A 25233-nucleotide genomic window follows, 5' to 3' on the forward strand; every position below is an offset into this window, starting at 1 on the left:
TAAGGGTGTGGGGAGAACTGACCTATATATTGTCACCATCATATCATCTGTGCAAAGGATCTGTGAAAGAACAATGAATTAAAGCAAAGGAGTGTTCATTTCTGCATTGCACCTTTAAGGCTTTTCACTACCATTACCGGTATTATCTTGCAATTAACCTTTCACATGTATAATCAAAGCTAAGTGGTAAGGAGAAAAATTAAAGACATGGAATGTGGTTTTTTTCTTTTCTTGCCTCTTTCCTGATCAAAAGCAGCAATGGGTAGATATTTCCTAGTTTTTCTTGATAAAGTATGCACCCTTATTTGATGGAAGTCATGCTTGTTAAAAGGTTTACATTTAGACAATTTACATACTAGATGAGCATTAATGTAGAAAACCCGACCGAACAACATGCATTATTATATGTACAGGGAAATTTTGATCCCAGGGGTCTGAGAAGTGATTTGTTCTTTTTTAAAAAAAATCAAACTGTAGTGAAGTTCCTTAATTGGTTCAGTTAACACATTATCACATGTAACTGCAACAAAACTAGACCGACTGCTAAGACAAATAAGGATTTTTGCTGTTGTAACAATAAAATAACTTAAGACTACCCCAAGTTACTAAGGATTCTCTTCCTCTCTCAGAGATCAGAAATTCTCCAAGTAGTGTTTCACAAAGATTAGGAAAAATATCACAGAAAGCCATCATTAATCCCCTGACGTCCACAGTCCGAGCAGCTCCATTGGTGACAATGGAGATAGAGCCTTAGATGCTCCGAGATCCAGGGTTTAAAAGGCATCACTCTCTGTCCTGAACGGAAGTAAAAAAAACCCAACCATGTACAACACGTCCCTGCACGCTGTCCTCTATTATTACGATGCTGCGTTTCAAAATAAGTGAAATGAAAACCTGTGCAAGTGTTCAGTGCTTCGTTCTCCTTGCATATCTTGGTAATTGCTACTTTCATTGTTTTAACAATTCTCATAGGGCTCAGATGGATGGATGGGAAAGCAAGTTTCACGGAGGAGAGGTTCTGTTACTTGTACCCAGAATGCTTCTCTTCTCTTCGCCCAGTCAATTAGATGTTATTATCCGAGGCTACCGACGACTTCATATTTAACCACACCACAAAAAGCAAGGGGTCAGGATTCAGCCGATGGGTTAGTTGTTTGCTGATTTGTTGCTAGTACGGCTTCTGCTTCTTCGTGCATCTGGAAGTAACGAGATAGAATGCTGGTAACTTAGCATTAAAGACAGAAGTCGTATTGGAAGCTTATCAAGAATTAGCTAGATTTCACTTCGACTCACTTGTAAAAACTGGACATCTTGAAAGAGCTCTTGTATGAACCTTCGGGATGGTAATCGAAATGTACAGTGCGCTAGCAAGTAGGACACTTCAGAGTAAAGGCATATGTCATCGAACGCTTGGGGAAACTTCTCTTTAATTCTAATCAGAAAGAAAAAGAAACCAATTCATGCACCATGATTTAACTGTTCCATCAAAACCTAATACCATAAACCTTTAAGGAAGGAAGCTGAGGCAGCTATCTGATATTCCATGCAAATCTATGAAGACAAATCTCAGGACATCACAATCTGAATTCAAGTGAAAGAGGAACAAAAATACAGACTGAAAAGGCAAATATGGAACTGAAAAGGCTTAAACGAGTCTAATCCGAACCTCAAAGGGCTTATGCTCACAATTACTGCAGCATGTGATGGATGCAGGAAAATAGTTTTGCCAAGATGGTCATATCCCCATTACCAGATGTTGGATTCAACTGCTGCAGATGCTACACTGACATTGTTGTGTCAAAAGCAGATCTGATATGAACCGAACACGCCCACAACAATCTTACCACAGACAATGCATGAACTTGACATCTCACACGTGGGTGGTTATACAGCTACTGAAGCCATGACGGGTAAGTAATTTTATTAACTCTAAAACCAAGTTCAGCAACCACCTTTGCTAAGAGATTGGCTGATGGGTCACAGTTTCAATGCCATCTCTCAAAGGAAGGCTTTGCCACAATTGTCAAGGTCTACAAACCCATCTACGATTCTAGACTGGCAAATGGGATAGTCTCCACTCCCTCCACCCCAATCAGCATGAATGATTCTCATTGTGTCCTCTTTGGTAAGAGCTGATGACGCCAGGAGCTCACCCACATCCTTCCTCCCCACTCTTCCCAACTCCAAAGGATTAGTGAGGAGCCTGAGGGGGCTACATCTCAGATTCTATCTCATCATAGAATCATAGAGTTGGAAGAGACCACAAGGGCCATCGAGTCCAACCCCCTGCCAAGCAGGAAACACCATCAGAGCACTCCTGACATGTGGTTGTCAAGCCTCTGCTTAAAGACCTCCAAAGAAGGAGATTCCACCACACTCCTTGGCAGCAAATTCCACTGTCGAACAGCTCTTACTGTCAGGAAGTTCTTCCTAATGTTTAGGTGGAATCTTCTTTCTTGTAGTTTGGATCCATTGCTCCGTGTCCGCTTCTCTGGAGCAGCAGAAAACAACCTTTCTCCCTCCTCTATGTGACATCCTTCTATATATTTGAACATGGCTATCATATCACCCCTTAACCTCCTCTTCTCCAGGCTAAACATGCCCAGCTCCCTTAGCCGTTCCTCATAAGGCATCGTTTCCAGGCCATTTCTTAGTGCAGAAAGTATTGATCTGATGTGTAGAGATCTTTCCTGTTCTAATTAATTCAAGATGGTTCTGGAAGCTTCTCTGTGTGAAAGAAACAAGCAGAAGGTTCCTGATGTTTGGGTTATTCCTTCAGAGAGGCTGCGTACAGCTGGCTTAAACTGGTCCTGTTATCTCTTTCAGTCAAGGTCATGATGACTATAATACTAAGGCCAGAAGGAGCCTGGGTGTCACTTTCTCTCTCTCTCTTCCTTCTGGTGTGGTGTTCTGTACATAGTATGCTTAGTGTTAAGGTTTAGACTTATTATAAGTTATTGTAAGTTTAAGTTAAGTCTGCTGGAACTGGATTTCTTATGGACAGTGCCAATTCTGAAGGTATTGGATTTGTGACCATTTATGCTCATTTGCCTTCAGTAGTAGTAAAACTACAATTGCCTCTGGTCTATTTTTGGGGAATCCTGCAAGGTGTTTAAGTTTTTACTCTGCTAACTATCTTCGTCTTCTTTGGCGATCACTCGTAGCTGAGTAAGATTGTCTTCTATAAACATGGTTTTAACAATGAATCCGTAAGTGACTGTGGAGGCCAATTTTGGATCCACATGTCCTTCCACAGTGGGGACATTGGTTTCCAGGCAGGAGTTGATCACGGTGTGGATTTGCCAAGCGTGCCTTCCTCTTAGCATGTTTCTCCCTTGGGTCCTGAGTTCGAGTGTCTTCAAAGCCCATGACACCTTTGGTAAAGGCTGCTGGAATCGGCTCTGGATCAATACGGAGTAGAATTCCATGACAACATCTACCCCCCTTTCCTCTGCCTCCCTCATCCACAGCTGACAGACTATTTGCAGAAAGCTAAAATTGTAGTGAGAAGAGAGTGCTACTTACGTCAAGAGACCTGTTTCATGTCCTTTAGTTCCTACTGAACTGCTCAAGTTGATCACTAATCGCAATACTTCCTTTCTCAGTAGTATGCGGCATACAGGGGTATCATCTGGGATTGACTTTACACCTTGAGGAGGAAGGACATTTTACAGAATCAAAATTGCAGGCAGTTGCATGCGTATTCACTGAGAAGTGCCACACATGCATTACAATGCCTCCCATTTGGCCAAGGACTCGTTCAGATGTTATTCCCTTGCCCTCAACACTACATATGGAGTCAACGTCTAGGGGCAAGAAGAAACAAACACAGATTTTCCTGGTCTGGACCTTCATTTCTACATACAATAAAGGAGATAGGGGAAAACAGAGGACAACATGAAGGAATTGTGTCAGCCCAAAACATCTTGCACAGAGGTGTAGGGTGTGAGCACATGTTGGGGAAGGTGGAAAAACGCTGGCTGAATGGCCCTTAAGAGAACACGCATCACCTTCAACTACTTGGCAGTTGTAATGTTAGGAAAAACCTAATAAAGGTTGCAGTCCTAAGCTGAGTTAGAGGAAGAGCATGTTCATGCAATACCCACATGCAAAATGTTCAGAATCGGGCTGCAAGTGCCTTAAAGAAAATATTTCACTTCTTCCCAGAGGTAGGAAAACAGTCACATGTTGTTATGCTTATGACAAAACCACTTACCTATCACAATATCCGTACTCTTGGTGCTACTGGTTGAGCCATGAGATACAGCATCGCTGCATCCCGAAATCCCAGAAAACTTTGAGGAATGGGGGACCACATCCACGTGATTGTGCAGGGGCTTTCCACACCAGTCAGAATAAGGAATGTCTGAAAATTCTGGGAAAAAAACATATGGAGTGGTTTACAAAGAAGAAAAATACAAAGCTTCATTTCAGCTGAGATAATTTAATGTAATATAAATTATAATTGTGAACCATAGCCATGTTAACTACCGCAGAATATGACACCCTACATTAAATTTCAATGTAGGTTTCTGGGTCTCAGGACTATGAAACATTCTGGAAAGTTATTCCATGATGCATGAGAAGCCCAAAACAGGTCTCCAAGCCTCCGTATCCTTGTATGTGAATAGGAGCAATGGCTAGACTTCTGATTGAAAGAGGCCCAGCTGTACTAACCGGTGTGACTATAGGAAGGATTCACTTTGTTTTGCTGGTAACCCAAAATGTGTGTGCAGACACAATAAAGGCAATTCTCTTCCGTGTGCTCTTGGAGCCCCGTGTCTTCCATGCTTTCAAGGAACTGAGAAGCATCTGAGCGGCTAGTGTTCATTATCTCTGTAAGACTGATCTGCTGGCGAAGCATCTGGAAGGGACTCTTCACCATCTCGGAAGAACCACTCGGCACACCTGGAGAGGCTTCCAATTAAACGACAGAAAGAGAAATATAAATGATTAGTGCGGCAGAAGACCAGCTTTTGCCATTCAACCCTGTGTCTGACTTTTTGGGAATTATTTCATTCTATAGAATTAGTCAGCGCTGCAAAAAAATAAATTGGCACTGGCAAAATTCCAAAAGGTACCCCACAGGCTCAAATGTGAAGACTCCACTGTAGAACAAAAGAGAGTGGAAAGGAAAAGGTACCTCCAGCATCTTGGGGAAAGACTTTAGCACCCCGTTCGTCAAGTGACGGCATGGTCTTCTTCTGGAAATAAGGAGTTTCCTTTACCTGAAATATTTGAAGGGAAAAATTATACGGATGAGTTTTTTAGAAAAGTAAACAAGCCCTCTATTTTTGGTAAATAGCCATTCATTCAAGCATATAATTTGAGTGCGAATTCACTACTCAGAGCAGCCTACATTAAAAAAATCCCCCATTTTCATAAAATGTAGAAACATGTAAAACCCAATCATAAACACATTATCTGCCTCACAAAGGGAGTTCGTTTTATTAAGTAGGCAGGCTGATCTGGTGATCTGGGAGAGAACAGTCCCAAAATTACCTGGACCTAAGTCATTTATAGGGCTTTAATGATAATGACTAATGCTTTGATTTGGAAATAAAGGGATAACCAGTAAATATGTGAATTTAGGCTTCGAATAACGGTTTTAAAAAATCGTGCTAGAATTGATCAAGTAAGTTAAGCAAATTGCTCCATGCTAATCCCTTCTCTGAGTAAGTGTAGCTTCCAGAGGATATATTCATTAGAATAGGGGTGGGCCAACTCCCAAGAGACTGCGATCTACTCACAGAGTTACAAACTGGCAGTGATCTACCCCCTTTTTGGGGAGTTGAGGGCAATGCTGTTCAGCTTTCTTTAGGGGAGCCAAAGTTGTTGAGCTTCTTTGGGGGGAGCCAGTGATCTACCAGTGATCTACCACAGATGTCCAGTGATCTACTGGTAGTTCGCGATCTACCTGTTGGACATGCCTGCATTAGAACAATGAATCTAAGATGCCAAATTCTCTCATGTGAACATGAAGTGATTTCACATGAGGGAATCTGTCATCTCAGATTCATTATTCTGATGTTGTTCTGCATGAAAATTTAGACACACACAGTGTACATACCTGAAATATTTCATTGATATCAACTGGGAGAGCAAGCCCAATGTAATCATCTGAACTTCCGTAAGTAGCATTAGACACCATGGAACGAACAGAAGAAGAGCGCTGCAGTGTGTTTTGGTTAATAGGGCTTAATAAATCCTCTTTATCTAAAGATGATGCATAACTTAAAGCTCTCATGAACCTGTAACAGCATCAAGGGAACCAAAGTCAGTACAACCTGAAAATCACAACTCTGCTCTGTAATAACACAGACAGCATTTTTAAAGTACGGCTAGTTTGGGTGAGTATACAGTTTACCTTATTATGTATTATCTGTTTATTAATAACTGAAAGACATACTGTGAGAGCAACACATATACTGTTATGAATGGCTTTCCCAGCAGAAACTATTTCTAAGAGGTAAATTTGTGTTCAGTTCCAGACTGGCATCATCTGTATTTTCTACTCTCGTATTCCATTCTCATTCAGAAACTAACTTTGAAAATAGTTCAGTTAATCTTTCCATTACTCTGAACAAAAAAAAAAAAACCCACCTGATTATTAAAATTATTATTTTAGAGTGAACTGCTTTGAGCAGGAGGGTTGGTTTTTCAATGCAACTGTGATTGTATGAGAGGATCCAAAAGCCCTCCCCGAATTGGAAGGAGGCCCTGAGTTTGCTATTTTCCCTAAAGCCTAGTTGATCAGAGTGCTAGGAATGCCCTAGGAATTCACTGGTATAGGCCCTTGCCTGAAGTGGAAGGCCATGACTGATTGAAAAAAGGAATTCTCATGCAGCTGGAGCTTTCTCTGAAGTTGAAACTGAACGGCCGTTTGCCTCTTAGGCGGTGGAAGCTATGGAAAACATATCAAAGGAAGCTTCGGCTGTGAATGCAGCTCTCCTCTGCGTACATTTAAACTTGTTTGGGTCACACCCCAAATTCCTGGCTAATTCTTCTCTTGTTGAACAGCTGGAATCGTGAGAACACTACTTAGCTATGCCATGAAGAAAACTTGAGGGAGGAAGAAGCACTTACCTGTTTGGTGTCAGTCGAGAGTCTAGACTACCAGACTTCATAGTAATTGTGTCTGTGAAGAGCACATCCTTTGCTGGAGATGCCAGAGCTTCCGAATGGGACAAAGAGGGGTGCATCCTTTGCTGCTGCAAGCGTTTGAGTGTTGCATACCCAAAGGCATCTCGCGAACTGGTGTAGCTGAAGTTATAGTCAGCCAGGCTTTTTATTGTGGCGAGCGAAGGAGCTTTAAGTGACTGCGCTCTCCGAGGAAGGGTGTGCGAGGACCCTGGCGGTACCAGGGAGACAGAATTTGATTTTGAGAGGGGGAGGTGGTTAGGCTGTGGGGTTGAGCACTGGATTGTTTTAACTGTCTTGGTACTCACCACAGTACTTAAACTCCCACTGTCCGTGTCTACGTTTGTAGTGTCCACTCCCACAGTCTCCCGCGAAGGGCTCGAACTCATTGAACTTATGCCACTCGTGGTGGTATCCGTATTGAAACTCAAGCTGCGGCTTTTGAAGTGAGTCTGCGTAGAAACCTCTCCTATCAGTCTTTCCCGGCTGGCATTTTCCCGGTGGTTTTCGTGGCCGAGGCTTTTGGGAAGCTTGAGGTCATTTTCGCCTATACTTGGAGTGCTATCTGCATCTTCGCTGTGTCTGCTCCCGACAAACGACGTCTCTAGTTTCAGAGTGTGGATTTTAGGCACACGGAACATAGGGGTGAACTCCTCGCCTCGTGCAAAATCCATGCTGCTGGAAGGCTCAGTTACTGTACGATTTCGCCTCAAACCCATCTTGCTCTCTGAAGAAGATAGTTTGCCACCTTTAGGATCGCTGCTACTCCTATGTTTTTTATTAGGTAAGGTTAGAGAATTTAAAATGCGGTTCTTCACAAGCCTGCTTGAAGTGAAGAAGGGGAAGGGATTGCGATCCTTATCTTTCAAGGGTCCAGATCGGTCGTAGAAATTCTGTTCTGCATCTTCAGATATATCTAGGAAAAATGTGCTGGTAGAGGTGCTGCCAACCCTGTCATCTTCCAAAATAAACATACCTGAAATTTAAATAAAAGCTTGCATTGTTGAAATATTTTTGGTCTATGAATATTTGGTAACTAAAACTAGCTCTCAAAAGTCACTGCATAGTCTATGAAAGCCAACTGCATGTACACTTCTTAATTGTAATGGCTGAAGGCTATTTTAGACGGGGGGGGGGGGGGATGTGCTTAGTATCCTTTTATGTGCCACTAAACATTATATGTAAGATCAACAGAACCTGGCCTTTTTTAAAAAAGAAATAAATAAAACAATGGTACTCAATTTAGGGAATTTAGGGGTCTTCAGGAGCCAAACTACACTTTTGGAAATATAATTTCACACTGTAGTTGAGGGGTCAGTGTTGTTCACATCAACTCCCACCTGTCCTAGTCAACATTGGCGACGATGATGGGAGTTGTAGTCCAGCAACAGCCGCAGGCTAAAATCACTTCTAAAATGAATGTGCCTCTCTTATATCAAGACATTGCTTCACATTATCTAGTTGGTGATAGTATTTACTCTCCACATCTGACTTTTCTGATTAGCTCCAACATATCCCGAACCTGCTCTTTAAATATAATGTGATACTCAAACCATCCTAATAGATATTTTGACGTTTCCCGTTTTCCATCTTAAATCAGAGTTTCTAACTTTCAAGGAAGAATTTTCTCATGTCCAGTCTTTATCTTCACTTTTATACTATCATCCTAGAGAAGAAATGGATCTAATTCTATGCAAAGGAAATCAGTGTTTTATTTTTTCATTTACACCAGATAAAAGCATGATCTAAAATGATTACATTTGTAATATTTTCTACAGCATTGGAAGCTGAAACTAAAAAAAGATTTTATAGAATCTCCAAGGGGGCTTTACCATTCTGTTGACGGAAGACACTTAGACCCAGCAGAGGCTTCTGCCAGCAGGACATAGAGGGTGAGGTTTTTGCCAATTCTCCTTCCCCCAGCAGCTGCAATCTGCCCCAAAGGGTTGGGGGACTGTACAGTGTAGTAGGGAGGGGAGTAAGTGGAAATTCCCTCCTTTCACTGATGAAAGCTTTTAGCTGAATCAAAGTGCCTCTGATCAGCAAAGTGACATTCTGGACATCCCCACCATTTCTGAAATTATCAAAAGATACCCAGCCACGTTCTATAAACCTCGTCTTTATCCATTAAGCATACATTGGGCTCATGTAAAGAATACAGAATACCTTCAGATTAGAAAGTTAATGCCTTCTCAAAATGGATAGGCAAAAGGAGATTCCAACTGAACATCAGGAAGAACTTTCGAACAGCAAGAGCTATTCAACAGTGGAACAGATTCTCTCATAAGGTTGTGGGTTCTCCTTCCTTGGAGCTTTTTAAAGCAGAGGTTGGATGGCCATCTATCATGGATGCTTTAGTTGAGATTCCTGCATTGCAAATGGTTGGACTGGATGACCCCTGAGGTGCCTTCCAGCTCTACGATTCTATTGATTTCACTGGCCAGACCCATGATCTGCTTTTTCCCCAAAGGGAATTTACTAACTGTGCTGGCACTGCTATGCATACTTACTTGACGGTGCAGATTCACTTTCACTGTTGTGCCTTGAACTGGTAGATTCAGAGTTCAAACTGAGCGTGCTGGGAATAGAGGAGAGTTCGTTGCAGAGTTGCTCCATGTCATCGGGGACGACTGGCCAAGGCTGCCTACGACTGTGTCTCACTGCATCCCAGTTGTGATGCTTCAGAATGTCACAACCTTGTTTTGTTTTGGCGATCAGGCCAAGCACATAGACACACGTCCTATGTTTATAAAACAGAAATCCAGTTCAAACAAATATGTATTTTACATTCAGGCCACCAAAACAATTCTCCAGCTTCTTTTCCCTCCCCTCAGGAAATGTGCTGTTACTTGTGCTGTCAATATACATGTGAAATGAAAAATACAAATCCTTTGTGTAAGCTGGCCTGCAACTCTGAGGTGCAATCTTGTACATGTCTACTCAGAAATAAGTCTCACTTAATTCAAGGAGGCTTATTCCTAGATAAGGTTGCAGCCTTATTCTCTAAGGGGGTACAGAGTAGAACTAGGCATGTAACAGATATGAGCGTTATTTCATTCACTACATGCCTATATTACTTAAAATTATTATCACTCAATACAGTAGGAGACATCAAGTTTTGTCCCCATCTTCTGTGTGCGCTCCACAAATCATGACTGCAAAACACACCCACCCACCCCCATAAATAAGCCTGCAAAACTAATGTCACACAGAAATATAATAACATAATAAGTAGCAACTTGCTATTTTAATAGAAAGATTTTTTTAAAAAATAAAGAGAGTGGTTCTGCCTTTCTACATCTGAAAATTATATACCGTTTCTAAAGAATGAAGCAGCAGATGGCATAGAATCATTTTAAAGACTCCAGGGCAAAATAAAAATCCTATAAACCCCTTACAAGTCAATTTCAAACCATGTTATACCTACCCTCTAATAGATAGAACTTCACAATGCTGGGCAAGTGCCAATATATCAGGGATGACATTTTCTTCTTGAAGCAAATTCAGACCCCAGTTTGAAGATCCAATATTACCCTGTAATGTACATAATTTGTGATCAAATTTGCTATTGGCTGATACTGCTGATACTATGTCATATAACAAAGGAGTATTGGTTAGAACTTGATGAACAAAGTTAAGATATTTTGTATACAGTATAAGCTATAAATTTCTTTATACCTACACAACAGAGTCTCTTTCACCCCAATTCAAGCCTTTTCTTTAAAAAAAATTAATAGCACCTTGTTACAGTCTACCTACTTTCCCAACTTCATAGAAATGACTTTAAATCTTTTATATTCTTCTCTCTCTCTCTCTCTCACACACACACACACACACACAAACAAATATGATTGTTAATTTGGCTAGAAATACAGGGTTGGGTTCATTTGCTCCCTTCCACATTGCAGAGTCTTTTGTCTTTAGATGCAATGCCCTCATGTACCTCACCTTCTACATTTTGAGATCTCTTTTGGATTAAAAGGAAAAAGACTAGTGGCTTCAAACACTGAAAATTGATTATCAAATCCTGAATGTCCTATTAGTAGTCAAGACAAATCTATATTATTCAGGGAAATAACGTGTATTAAGTGCTTAGTTATTATTTGCTATATCTGTGGCCATTTACAGTGGTATCTCGGGTTAAGAACTTAATTCGTTCCGGAGGTCCGTTCTTAACCTGAAACTGTTCTTAACCTGAGGTACCACTTTAGCTAATGGGGCCTCCCGCTGCCGCCGCACGATTTCTGTTCTCATCCTGAAGCAAAGTTCTTAACCCGAGGTACTATTTCTGGTTTAGCGGAGTCTGTAACCTGAAGCGTCTGTAACCTGAGGTACCACTGTAATTTGCAACATCCAAAAATCAAAAGCAGATCTGTGGGGGAACCATTATTGTTATTTTGGTTGCAGAAATGCAGAAAACACCATGGTGGATTTTTATTTTTTTACTAACCAGAGCCCAGAGAGCTGCCTTCAGCTGCTTAATCCCTTCCCATTTATCCAGCATGGGGGAACGAACAGTGTAACTCAGGTCAGGAACAATACTCTAAAGAATAAAAAGATCAATCACAAAGTAGCTTCAATGTGAAGCTTAACATTCTTCAAATCTGCTGAATTGCTTTTCAAACTTACATAAATGCTAAGAGCAAAATACAAATAGGTTTAGTTATTTTTTTTAATATAAAAAAACACTGAAAACTAATGTTTCAAAAACCACCAACCATTTAAACAAGAGCACCAATGGTACAACTAAAGGCAGATATACAGAACAATGATAACAGCTCTGGTCATTAAATAAGGTTTTTGTTTTTTTCATTTCAAGAAGAAATATTTAAAAACACAAACATGTAATTCAATTTCTATAAAAATAAGCCAGTATTATTTTCTTCTTTCAGTTCAAAATTGAGAAGACACAGCTCAGAATTGGATCACATAAAGCGAAGAACAGCAGTATCTTGCACATTTCAGAACCAATCAGCTAGTCCTTAGCTATAGCATCTCAGAATGAAGAAAGGAAGGGGAAAAAGCAAATCCATGCACAAGTTGTGTGCTGTAAAGCGCATTCCCTTCCAGCTGGAAACAGTTCATGGAAAGTAGGTGCCAAAAGTTTCTGATCTCTCAAGCACAGCTGATATTGTGGCCCTGCCTCCCTTCTCTCTCTCTCTGCTGCAGCCTTATGGAATGGCTGCAGCTAGGCGACAGCTGGTAAAGGAAGATACCACCACCTACCAGTGTTTGACACCCTACTCCAGAAGTCAATATTCATAGCCTAAAAATGCAGAAAGACTAAAAGGCAATAGGATCCTCAGGCAGACCAAAGCAGTTCCACTGCAGAAGGGCCACTTTCATGATTCTTTGGGTCAATTCCCGTGGGATTACCACAAACGTACTTGGGGCAGCATCTAAGTCCACTTGCCCAACAAACCTGCCCCCCTTGCCCTCCCCCAATCTGCTTTAGAAGGTTCATAGATCACAGAATTGTAGAGTTGGAAGGGACCATGAGGTTCATCTGGTCCAACTGCCTGAAATGCAGGAATATTTTGCCCAGTGTAGGACTTGAAGCCATGACCTTGGGGGAACCCCTAGCATAAATTTCGGGGGTATGCAGGGAGGGGGACTCCTGCGGCACAAGTGAAAATCCTTGTGCTAGCAGGACATTTTACTCAGTGCTACCTTGGCTACAACCCTTGCTTTCTGTTCTGCAAGCAAAGTCTATACATATCTCACTCACTATTCCCATCAGTGAAAGAGTCTTCTCTGTGCTCCACCTAAGAGAGAAAATTTAATCCCTAGCCAAAGCAAGCTTAGTTTATAGAACAAGGATGCATTCCTCTTCTGCAGTCTAAATAGAAAAAAACCCAAGCCAAATTTCCCAATGAGGTTGTATATGCCACACAACCCTGAACCAGTAACATCCAAACAAATTGCAGGCGGGGACCAATTCCAAGAAGGCTGCAATGTATTTAATGTTACCTTGATTTTGAATCAGGTATATTAAATTTCCTCACCTGAGCTTCCAACAAATGGCAGCCTGTTTTGTGGTGTACCAGTTGTCCATAGAGGTGAACCGGCAGATAGACATGTGGCCGCTGTAATCTGCCAGAAAGAAAAATGGTCTGTTTGCATAGTAAACAATAGAAAGTGTCCTTTCATACTGTATCACGGTGTGGTACGCTGGTTTGACATCAACTGATAGGAAGTGCCTACAGAGGATGGTGAATAAAGCACAAAATATTATGGGCTGTCCCGTGAATCCGATGGATGAAATAGCCGAAGAACGTTGCCTCTGGAGAGTGAGGAAAATTCTCAGGGATGATTCACACCCTGGCTGGCACTTTCTTGATCTCCTGCCCTCGGGCAGAAGATATAGAAGCATGATTAGTCGCACCAACAGGGTAAAGAACAGCTTCTATTTTTTAAAAAAAAATAATATTTATTGCTTTTAAAAGTTACAAAAAAGTAGAAAAAAGAGAGAAAAAACAAAAAAGAAAAAAGAAAGAGAAAAACAATACAATATATAAACAATACAAACCCATCCTAAACCCATTGAACTAAACACATGAACAAAGCAAGACAAAAACAATTTAAAAACATCCCTCCTTTTCCATACTCTGTCCTTCATTCCCTTGTTTCCTCAACTTCCTCACACCTCCCTTCTTGTATCCCGCTTCTAGTACTTGTTTCAGCAAATCCTTTCCATCTTTCTCTATTTTCTGTCATATTATAAATAACATATTCTTTAACCTTATTTCCCATTAACGGTTGATTATTTATATACACCCAACTTCTTATAGCATTTCTGCTAGATCCATAAAATATCATTCCACCATTTTTCTGACAATCATTACTTTAACAAAATTTCTAAATAAACACTTTAAATTTTCCATTAATCTTCCACTATCTCCTCTCCCTGGCTTCGGATTCTGCCAGTCCTTTCCGTCAGTTCCATATAATCCATCAACCTGGTGCCCTTATATCCGAAGTTCTTAAATCTCTTCCAAGTCCCTTCTGCAGGTCTTCTTCATATTCTTTGATGCTCAGGAGCAAATCTCGGGAAAACTCCAGCCTAGCAATACTTTTGTTCCTTCTGGACAATTCAGCCAAATTTCCGAAGTTAAAAGTATAGTCCATAGAGTGTTTCAGAACGTATTTCAGGATTCCTCCAATTCTAGCGACCCCCAAAACTTCAAGCTCCTCCAAGCCCAGGTCCATGTCTCAAAAGTCAGTCAATCCCTGGATAGAGGGTTCTTTCCAACCTTCCTTCTTCAATCCAAGCCGGGATCCTAGCCTCAAAATTTGACTTTTGCTAGATTCAGTAATGAAAGACCTCAATTTATAATCCTCAATCTGCTTCTGAGAAATTAAGGATCCCGCTTGTACTACTTTTGGTTTCACATCATCAGCTTTCTCCTTTTTCTCCACCATTTTCACATCATCAGCTTTCTCCTTTTCCTCCACCATTTGTCCAACCAAGGTATGTTCCTGTACCAAATCCTGAGTTTTTTCTGTATTGACACTCACTTTTTGATTAAAATTAATCACGTTCTGTTCCAAGTTGTCAATTTTAGAGATCATGTCACCTGTCTTTTTATGTAGCTGTTCCAGCGAGTAGTTTATCTTGTATAATACAGTCACAATGGCTTCTCCTATCAACATTTTGAGTGATCCAAGGTCAGACTCCAATTTTCAGAATCTTATCTTGCAGCTGGAGCTCTCCCTGTTGCACTCCTGTAACCGTTTCACATGCTCCCTCTAGAGGGAAACAGTCTCTGTTTGTATCAATTCTTTCAAGCACGACTCAAGCAAGTAACAATAGTTTCAATTTTCGGTTACTTTTTCCTCCATTTTTAAACGCAGAAGAGGACAATGGAAACAGTGCCTTTCTTATTTTAGCTAGCTGTCAAATCCGTTCTGTCAATAAACGTTCCCCGAACGTCATCTGGCAGCCCTTTTCCAGGTTTCAGAGCAGTGGCAATTTAATTTTGACTCTCTTCTGCAGGCGCACTAAATCCAAAACTTCCCCTCTCTTCTCCTGCTTCCAAGAGGGGTTATGTATTTTTGTCTGGTGGGAATTTAATCCTTTATCAAAAGCTTTCAAAGACTTTAGCTTGTAACTTCTTTGCTTCAATCCATTTACAAAACGGGAGGCGGACTTCCCGTTTAGAGCCTTCCCACTTCAGCGCCAAATTAAAGTGTTTCAAGATCCAATTCTCCGTTCTACTCACGGGTAGTCGTTTAAAATCCAATTGTCCACAGGAAAAAGTCAGCGCTCTCCGGCAACAGCAATGCGGCTTCACTCCGTGAAAGAAGCGGTTGATTCAAAGCACCGCGCCGCTCACCCCACGTCGCTCCGGATCCCCAAAACAGGGTTTCCCCGCGAGTAGGGGAGGCGCAAAGGTGCCAGCCGAATCCCAGGTTCACAGGCTTCTCCCGCCTGTGATTTCTATGGGTCTCCGTCTTCACCGTGGCGGTCAGACCCTGCTTTTCACGGAGCAAATTCCTCCCGATCGGAGGAATTCAGCCATTGCCGGAGGCGCCTCCCCGGAAGTCCAAGAACAGCTTCTATACGTGGGCTGTTAGGGTGCTGAATGAAAAGATAACAACAGGCCAACTGACTTTCGGGTTTGGTGGGTGTGCGTCTGTAAACAAGGGGAATTAAGACTAAGAGAGCTGAGTGGGGGTGCTCGTGTAATCTCACTGTATACAAGTTGTACAAGTGACAATAAAGTATTTCAATTTTCATTCCTTATGGCTGTTTCAAAAACCAGTCACACAGTCATCTCATATGTAGCAATTGCTTTAGCAAACCAATCAAGATCATTTGCAACTTAGCTTACCTTTGGTTGCTCCGGCGAACATAGTTATCGCCATCAACAGGTTTGCGGTATGTGGTAAGTGCTTCATTGAGTTGCTCTTCTATCAAATCGACATACTTTAAGTTGTACTCCTAAGATGATGGGATACAGAGCTCATGAGAGAGAGAGAAATCTCCAGCAGATTTTTGTATTCATAATACTGTACTATGCGACATTGTGATCCAAATGAGAAAAACCTCCTTATTTTCATAGTTCCAAGGGAACCACTGCAGGTTTTTGAAGTCAAACGTTTGATTAAAAAGGCAAAAGCTATTTTGGAATGAAAATATTTATTTACATGCCTGGTGGCTCGGCTACATAGAACAGGGCCTTTAGTGTTGTGGCACCAGCTCTCTGGAATTCCCTTCCTCCTTCAACTGTGGGCTTTTGGTATATACAAAAAAACATTTTTCTTCACCTGATCTTTACTAGTTTTGTATTATTGTTAATTTGTCCATTAATAGCATTTTAAATATGTTTGAAGTTTTACTATGCTTTTATATGTTTGGTTGTTTCATGATGTTGTTTTATGATCTTGGATATTCTGATGTTTAGCTGTCTAAACACTTTGCAATAAATTAATTAATTCACGATGCAGAGCCTTTTGTTCTAGAATAACGGTTGGCAAGGCTGGGAAATGGCTGAAACCCTTATTATCCCTAGAACATTCTCTGTCTCTCATTTTTACAGAGTAACCTGTCTGATATAAATGGGGAAATTGTTTCTAACTTGTGAATTTCCTCTCCATAGCACTTCTGTACAGTTCTCTTCCATGATGGAGCAGATCTCTGCCCCATTTAGTAAGTAAATACATTCAAGTGTCATTTCATATGTTGCCAAAGGATTTATTCTCCTCTTCAAATTTTGGCCCAAATAGCCTTTTTTCAAAAAAGGTGAAAATACATGTTATGTTGAATCATTTCCAACAGCCACATTTTCTAACCAAAGGCAGCTCTGGGTGAGAGCAAACTGGTTTGGGCATTTCTCTTCTGGGCAAAGATTAGCCATTCCTCCCTGCTGCTTTTTCTCTGTAAATCTACCCCGTGTCCTTTTCCTCTAAAGCATCCCAAGTGCTTATCTTCAAATATACACCTGGAATCCTCCTTCCTGCAACTTCTTAACTTAAACTCCCTGGGAGCTGTTTCCTCCTAGATACAGAGTACAGAGTAAAGTACAGTTTGGACAAAAGTTATCCAAAGAGAATCTAATTCCAGTGGGAAAATCGGTTCTTGATCAAGCTTGTAAACCTCACTTTTCAGTTCTCATATGCCAGTAGTTCATACATAATGGGCCCAACAAAAGCAGTCAGATGCAATGAAGCTGAGCACTATGCCTAAATTCAGGAACCCTTAAAAACCCATCAGGTCCACAGACCTGAAAGCAATGCAAGAGGCTCTATCTCACCTTCTGAATGAAGAAACACAACTGGACCATGATTGGATGTGGCTAGCACATTCATTCTAGGGAAGTCTAAAGGGCTGGCTTTAGCCAAGCAAAGTCTCAGCATAACAAGGAGAGATGTATTTCAAGTTATCAATTTCACAGAGAGATTTGGATTTGTTTAAAAGTACCTTCTGCCATTTCTCCATTTGTTTTGTCACATAGCCTCGTTCATTTAGATAGGAAAACCCTTTTGGGATTGACAGGAACCTGAAAAAGTACCATCATATACCATTTATAAACATGTTCACCGATTACAAAAATGCAAGTTAATTTGGTTTGTTCTCATATGAAGTAACATATTTAGTGTTTACCTTAAGAGCAGAAGCAAGCCCTTGTCTCCAAGATGAGACAACGCTGGTTTCATCTGAATAAGAGCATGAAGATTTGCCTAAAAGAGAGAGCCAGGGAGAGGGAGGGCAGTTATGTCTCAGGAAATCAGTTTGGTTACACTGGCACTCACATCAATAAGGAATTAGCAGGAAATTTCAATATATACAATAAATGGGGAGGCCTCCCCATCCCCAGTGCTCTCCCTGCTTAGACAGGAGCCAGGGCTGAGCTGGGGGATCCTTTAACTGCTCGGAGGGGAGCAACAACCACACACTCCTCAGCTGAGCAGTTAAAAGATGCAGAGGGAGGAACAAGCAATACCCGCTGGAGGAAGTCGCTAGCAGAGGGACTCAGGAGCAGTGGCGGTTTCACCAGTGATATACCGCTGAGTAAAGCCGACATCATGGACCGGTCTTGGTTGATATATCACCCAGGCCTAAGACCATTGCATGAGAAGTATGACGTGCTTCTCAATAAACTGATACACAACAGTATTCATTCATGGTAACTTGAGAATGGACGGCAGGATTCTCACCTTGTCTTCACATGCCTCATCGAGGATATCAAGTGCTTCAGAAGAAATGGCTTTATTCTTGTCATGGAGCTGGGTGACCAGTAACTCGATTCCCCAGTTGCTGAAGAACTCTACGTTGGCTCTCAGCAGTACTCGTAAGTGTTTTGTGGCATATAGCCTACAGCTCTACGAAGCAAGTAAACAAGCAAATCAACGGCACGGGAAATACAGTAGAGAAAAGTAGATTTTGCACACAGAAAGCCAGATCCATGCTCTCTCTCCAAGCACTCAGCTTGAACATATACAGTGTGGGAAGTGGTCAGGGGTATACACACAAGCACACCAACATCAATGAGAGCGCAGGTTCCACTTAAAATCTTCTCATAGTGAGCGGAAAATTCTGAAGGAGGCTTTTAAGCATGTTCAGACCCTACCGCTTAACACAAGAAGGTCAAGGTGGTGCGGCTGCACCTATACCTCTCCCTACTTTTAGCTCACATATATTGATGCAGAACACCTAGAGCCATTCATTTAACAAGCCATTAAAATTAAATGCAAATGATATACTGCCTTGAGATTATACTGAGGCTGAGAGAAAGCGACTGATCCAAAGTTACAAGCTCAGGGCTGAGATCAAAAACGTATTTACACCTAGGTCTCCCTAGGCCAACGTTCTATCCGTAACACCACCCTGTGAAAACATCCATTAAATATAATCTTCAGAATGTAGGCATTTAGAGGAGTTGTCACTTACATCTGTAGATGCAGTTAGGATTTTGGAAAGAATGACTCTTGCTAATCCATCTCTACTGTAGTCCAAACTAGAAACAGTCAGTTTGAGTAAGTGATCCTGGTTCTTCAAGGAGCAAAGATTAAGAAGACTGGAAAAAGATGAAAACATTAATTGTAAATCTGTATGAGAATTGGACTAACTTTAAAAGTCCCTCCATTTTTCCTTCTTTGGTTGCCTTTCTCCACTATCAAATTTTAAACTAAGTTCTTCAGGCCAGGAATATTTCTTCCCCCTGCTAAAAAAGGTAAAGGTAAAGGACCCCTGACAGTTAAGTCCAGTTGCAGATGACTCTGGGGTTGCAATGCTCATCTTGCTTTACAGGCTGAGGGAGCCGGCATTTGTCTGCAGAGTTTTTCCGGGTCATGTGGCCAGCATAACTAAACCGCTTCTGGCGCAACGAAGCACCGAAACCAGAGCAGTGCACAGGAATGCCATTTACCTTCCCACCACCTATTTATCTACTTGCGCTTTTTGGTCGTGCTTTCAAACTGCTAGGTTGACAGGAGCTGGGACCGAGGAATGGGAGCTCACCCCGTAGCGGGGATTCGAACCACTGACCTTCTGATCGGCAAGCCCAAGAGGCTCAGTGGTTTAGACCACAGCACCACCTGCGTCCCCCTGCTAAGTTACCCTAAAATCCCATGTAGTCAAATAGGATATAAATTATTTCTATTGAATGGAAGCTGGAGAGTTTTCTCCAGCTTTCAGCATTGAAAGCTTTCTTTTTCCTGAAAAATGAAAGCATGCTTGGTCTATAGATTAGTTAAAAACTTTATAAACAAATACAGACTTGGGGGAATGTTTTGCATATTTTCTTTTTAAAATGTACTTTCATAAAATCTAATTGCACACTTTTGAATCTAGTACTATTCTTAATGGGTGACGCGGGTGGCGTTGTGGGTAAAACCTCAGCGCCTAGGACTTGCCGATCGTATGGTCGGTGGTTCGAATCCCCGCGGCGGGGTGCGCTCCTGTCGTTCGGTCCCAGTGCCTGCCAACCTAGCAGTTCGAAAGCACCTCCGGGTGCAAGTAGATAAATAGGGACCGCTTACCAGCGGGAAGGTAAACGGCGTTCCGTGTGCTGCGCTGGCTCGCCAGATGCAGCTTGTCACACTGGCCACGTGATCCGGAAGTGTCTGCGGACAGCGCTGGCTCCCGGCCTATAGAGTGAGATGAGCGCACAACCCTAGAGTCCGGCAAGACTGGCCCATACAGGCAGGGGTACCTTTACCTTTACTATTCTTAATAATGTAGATGAAATATAGATGGTTTGGATGAGCTCATTCAACTTTTAACAGTATATGCAACCTAGTTCCTTTGGTAATCTATTTATCTTTTTACAAAAAATGTAAAAGTTAGGGTCAATTAACCATGTCTAGTTATACAGAAATTTAAAGAACAGTGAAAGAATTCGTTTTAAAACTTCCAGGATCTGAGTAGTTCAAAAGATTCTTATAACTGAAGATAATGCTTACCACTGAAATACGTTACACTTTTCAAGCATTTTCACTCCGTGGGGTTGACAGGAGAGCGTACCAAAAAACAAGAAGTAGTGCTGACTAAGAGTGTTAAGTAACCCATTGTTCTGGAGGCTGCGTTCTGGTTTCAGTCCAGAAGAAGAATTGAGCCAGTGTACAATATCTTTCACTAACTCTTCGAGGTAACCATGTCCATCCTGCTTCAAAGAGAAAGGAAAAAACTTCAGTTCCTTTGGCAGCATTTCCCTGCCTCATTGAAAAAAGACACCCATTTACATTTCTTTGGGCTCAAGAGAAAGAAGGCAACCATCAAACCGAAAAGCACCCGATAAATTAAAACCAGAAGAAAACCCTTCATTGTGAAAACGCTGCAACATGTGTAAACTTTAAAATGTGGGGAGAATCTGTGGTGATACTGCCCTCAGGTGATCTTGTCACAAGCTGAAAAGTCAATTCCTGTGGGGATTATAGCTGTCACAAGAGTACAGTAAATAAGCCTCAGGCAGTCCCAGGTTTTGTGAGCGCTTAACAGTGGCAGGTGACGAGTGAAGCAGCTCAAGAACAGGTTTTTACAAAAGTGAACATAACACCTTCTGGTCCTTTCCCTCTTCCACCAGCTTCTGAATTTTGTCAAACAAAAACAAAAGAAGAAAATAGACTAGGACGAACACCTTTAAGTTGTTACCCCTTATGTGTCACAGAGAATTAGGAATGCAAGGCATTAGGCTACAGAAAGTTGAGATAATTTTAAGTCTGTATCTACCTTTTGTTGCACCTGCCTTCCTTCCTTCTTTCCTTCCTGTCTTCCTTCCTGAGGGGCAAAAGGGCATGTTGATTTGACCTCTGCATCATCCCCTCCCAGTATCCTGAAGCCTATCAGGCCAACGTGTAAATTTCATAGGCAAAACTCTACAAATATGAAAGCTAGATTTTTCATTAAGTGGTCTTCATCTACAATTAACTAATTATGCTTCCTAGAGTCCATGCTGCTTTGGTTTGTAGACAAAGGAATGTAGAGGAGACTTTGATTCCTGAATCCACTACTGCCTCTTATAATGGATCTCCGACAGTGCATAAGGGATGAATCAGGTGTCTATTATTCCAGCTAGGGCAAGTCTCAGGATCTATAACCACCATTTTTCTTTGTTTATTTAATGGGATGCAATTTTATCTTCTATGCTTTGTTTCCAGAGGTGTTGTTCAGCTGATAAGGCTTCCTTCAGTGAAATGAAGAGGGAAGCAATTTTTGGCAATTCCCTCTCCAACCTGTAGACACTTGCACCACTCATAAATCTGCTCCAGAGAACTGGGAGACCCTTCAGAGCAGATTTAGGGGGCACAGGGATCTGCAGGTGGAAAAGGAATTGTTGGAAATTGCAAATTGCTTCCCCTACCACTCTGCTAATGTTAAGCTTGACAATCAGCTGAACGACACTGTTGGATACACTTGTGTGTTCTGAATAATAAACTTAATTATCTGGTGTGTTCTGAACCAAAGGCATCTGTTCATCCTCTAGAGCAGGCATGTCCAACACCCAAGAGACTGCGATCTACTCCCACTAGAAAAAAACTGGCAGTGATCTACCATTGGGTTGACCAAAGTTGTTGAGGTTTTTGGGGGGAACCGGCGATCGACCGGTTCGACATACCTGCTCTAGAGTTTAGGCAGCTAGGATAGGCAGAGCTTGGGAGCTGGCTGAGAAGTGACTTGGTAACCAGCTAGATCTCTCCTCCCATAAAACTGAGAGATCTGCTGCTTTGTTAACTGAGTTGCTTAAAATTAGCGATTCACTGGCCAATCAGGATGACGGTAACTAGACCCCCATTAAATACGGCTTACCTAGTGATGTCCTGCGGTGCAAGGTTACGGAGCAGGGTAAAGACTATGAAGAACTCCAGGGATATCAAGCCATTTTTATTTTATTAATGAATTGCTACAGTTTAGGGCTCTTACTAATGAGCTACATTCCCCCACCCCCAACTTTATATATCAACGGGATAAGCCATACATTTTTATAAACTCCATTCCTCTTCTAAGATTTTGACCAGCAAATACTCATATTTCCCAGCCTGAATCAAATGTTCCAATTGCACTTCCTTTAGACCTGGCAAACCTGGTCTAATGAATCTTCTAGTATTTTTTGGAATATGCAATAAAGGTAATAACCTTGTCAAAACGTAATGCCAACAATACAGGAAGCTGCTAGTTGTTACGTAGAGCTAAACAAAATGAATCTTACCTCTTCAGATTCAAGGAGATACTCAGTTAACTGGCAACCTACAACTGTGAGCTGTTTGGCCTTTGCGTAATCCAGATCTAGGTTGGCATACAATTTGCTGCTGGGCTTGTAAAAATACATCAGTCGCCGTATAAATCTAACATTAAACAGACATATGAGGTGCTGAAAAGTTTGTTGCAAGCTTCAGGCAAATGTGTATACCACACTGTTTTATCTACGAGATGGCGAAGAGGCTTTATGTTTTCAAATGTTAGCACCTGTACTTAAATGCAAATGCTATTACAGGGTCATAGTGAAGTCAGTACATTCTCTTCCCATACTAGCCTGCCTGCTCCCTGCTGCTAGCTTATGTATTGCTTGTGATTGTACTGGCTTGCTGATGGAAGAGCAGATTAGTTTCCTAATACAAAAAAACCCAAGCAATATGCATTTATTAATTTATTTGCTCATTCATTCTATTTGCACGCTACCATTTAACTAAGTTCTATGTGCAATATATGGAAACATTAAAAATATATAGCTACAATTCAAAACTTTGCACAATAAAACTTTAAAAGCAATTATAAAAATTCCAGTAGCCAAATCTAAAATCAGCTCATGCACAGAAGCTAAAACCAATATAAAACCAGTAACTGGGAAACTTGGTCCAAAGATGTAATGCACCAGAGAGATGTACCCAGTACAATTTTTTAAAACCTATGAAAACAAGGAGGGTCTTGACCTGGTGCTTAAAAGAAAAACACTGGTGTCAGGGAAGCAACTCTTGCTGAGGCAGTCAGTAAATAGGGTGCCATCAGGAGAAAGGTCATATTCCTTGTAACCATCCATCTTACTCAATTAGGCAGGGGAAACTCGAGATCAGCATCCCTGTCCTTTTTCCCCAAGAGTTAATTCAATTCAGTGAATTTCCTTTTCTAATTCATAACACACAAAGGCCAGGTTATTCAAAACTGTAACTGGGGAAAAGACAGAAATGTAAGCACCTTTTCAGGAAATGTGTCACATTTCTTAGCAAGTGATGGTAAAAAACATAAAGCAAATAATGAATGATTTCACCTTTGAAAAAACACACACAGCAAATAGAAGCCAGTGTGATGTAGTGGTTAGAGTGTCGGATTAAGACCTAGGAGACTGAGGGTCCTAGTCTTCAAGTACAGTCGTACCTTGGATCTCAAACGCCTTGGCTCCAAAACAAATTGGCCCCCAAACAATCGAAACCTGGAACTTTCTTTTGGAACCCGAAAATCTGACACGGGTTCTGCGGTTTCCAATTGGCTGCAGGCTCAGAAGCCACGCTTTGGTTTCCGAACGTTTTGGAAGTTGAACGGACTTCCAGAACAGATTCTGTTCGACTTCCAAGGTACGACTGTACAGACAATGTACCCCACAATTTATAAGTGTCAAGAACCCCCAGAAGCAGTTGTAGGAGGAAAAGTAAGCTGCCAAGGCAGAACGGAACTGCCCCCCTTTAGTAAATATGAATACCTGTTCCACTGTTCATCTTTGTTGAACTTTACACTGATATTTGGCCACTGCAAAATAGATAAGAGAGTTTTGTAAGACTTGTATGCCACTTCCTTTCATTTCAATTTAATCCTCAGACGTTAATTAGGGAGCCATTTAACGGCTTACCTTTAGTATGGTCCCTATCAGATTCCAATTCCACTCAAGATTCTCTTTGTGATGAAGAACTTGGCTGTCTCTTAGATTAATTAACAGTGCTTCATCAGTATCCTTGAATAGCAGAAGGAAGAAGAGAAATCAAAGTTCAAACTTCTGCAACACTTGCATCGACATTAGAAAGTAATATACAAGTTTGCAGATTATTAAAATATACTGAACTGTAGACAGACCACCACCAAAATGTATGCCCACATTTTCTCTCTCTCTGCACTCAGAAGCCATGTCAGATTTCTAGTGCAACAGTTTCCCCACCCTATCCCCCCATGAAAGGTTTTCATTTAAACTCGTAATTCCTAGCAACTCTTATTTTGGAAATGCAGCTTAAATCAATAAAGATTATTTGCTGTTTACAAAAATAATAAGGAAAATCACAGACATTGAAGTAAAATAGCTACCTTTAGAATAAAGATGTCTTTCTGCACACGATACTGATCCCTTCGCTGATGTGTTGACATGGCTTTCTGAACAATGTGATCTAGATGAAGGCTATAAGGTTTCGGTCCTCGTTTCTTCATTTCATGAAAGCGTTTTAGACAATTTAGTGCAGCGCTGGCCCGTCTACCAAGGGGGAAAGTTGACAGTCAAAATTTTCTATAAGATTACTGCCTTTAGTAAGGATCTGAAAGCATGTGAAATATAGTCAAACTGCATTTCCCAGGGATCTTTGCACTAGAAGATGGCTTCAAAGTCTAACAATGGCCTGAACAACACAGCCCTGACCCACTTTGTACCTGCCTGTCACAGCTCTAGGGAGAATGGT

The 25233-nt window shown here is 41.3% G+C and overlaps 1 protein-coding gene across 3 annotated transcripts in view; it reads right to left on the bottom strand.

The window, feature by feature from the left end:
* Positions 1–463: 463 nt before the first annotated feature.
* RICTOR (RPTOR independent companion of MTOR complex 2) overlaps positions 464–25233 on the bottom strand; it is a 62709-nt gene continuing 37939 nt past the window's right edge. The window contains exons 17-39 of one of the 3 annotated variants that reach the window (XM_080972229.1): positions 24869–25031; positions 24423–24524; positions 24276–24322; positions 22791–22926; positions 21314–21361; positions 20548–20747; positions 19034–19160; positions 18301–18465; positions 17747–17823; positions 17564–17642; positions 15975–16084; positions 13146–13233; positions 11591–11683; positions 10568–10674; positions 9651–9880; positions 7087–8116; positions 6071–6251; positions 5144–5228; positions 4678–4917; positions 4217–4375; positions 3526–3649; positions 1294–1432; positions 464–1196 (exon numbers count right to left, since the gene is read on the bottom strand). In XM_080972229.1, coding sequence (XP_080828355.1) covers positions 1128–1196; positions 1294–1432; positions 3526–3649; positions 4217–4375; positions 4678–4917; positions 5144–5228; positions 6071–6251; positions 7087–8116; positions 9651–9880; positions 10568–10674; positions 11591–11683; positions 13146–13233; positions 15975–16084; positions 17564–17642; positions 17747–17823; positions 18301–18465; positions 19034–19160; positions 20548–20747; positions 21314–21361; positions 22791–22926; positions 24276–24322; positions 24423–24524; positions 24869–25031 — 3799 coding nt within the window. In that variant the 3' untranslated portion in view covers positions 464–1127. Of the gene's footprint in view, positions 1197–1293; positions 1433–3525; positions 3650–4216; positions 4376–4677; positions 4918–5143; positions 5229–6070; positions 6252–7086; positions 8117–9650; positions 9881–10567; positions 10675–11590; positions 11684–13145; positions 13234–15974; positions 16085–17563; positions 17643–17746; positions 17824–18300; positions 18466–19033; positions 19161–20547; positions 20751–21313; positions 21362–22790; positions 22927–24275; positions 24323–24422; positions 24525–24868; positions 25032–25233 lie in introns of all 3 variants that reach the window. The other 2 variants (XM_080972228.1, XM_080972230.1) reach the window with 2 other exon arrangements.

Source organism: Podarcis pityusensis, assembly GCF_964106645.2.
Source record: "Podarcis pityusensis genome assembly, chromosome: 11".
NCBI classification, from domain to species: domain Eukaryota; kingdom Metazoa; phylum Chordata; class Lepidosauria; order Squamata; family Lacertidae; genus Podarcis; species Podarcis pityusensis.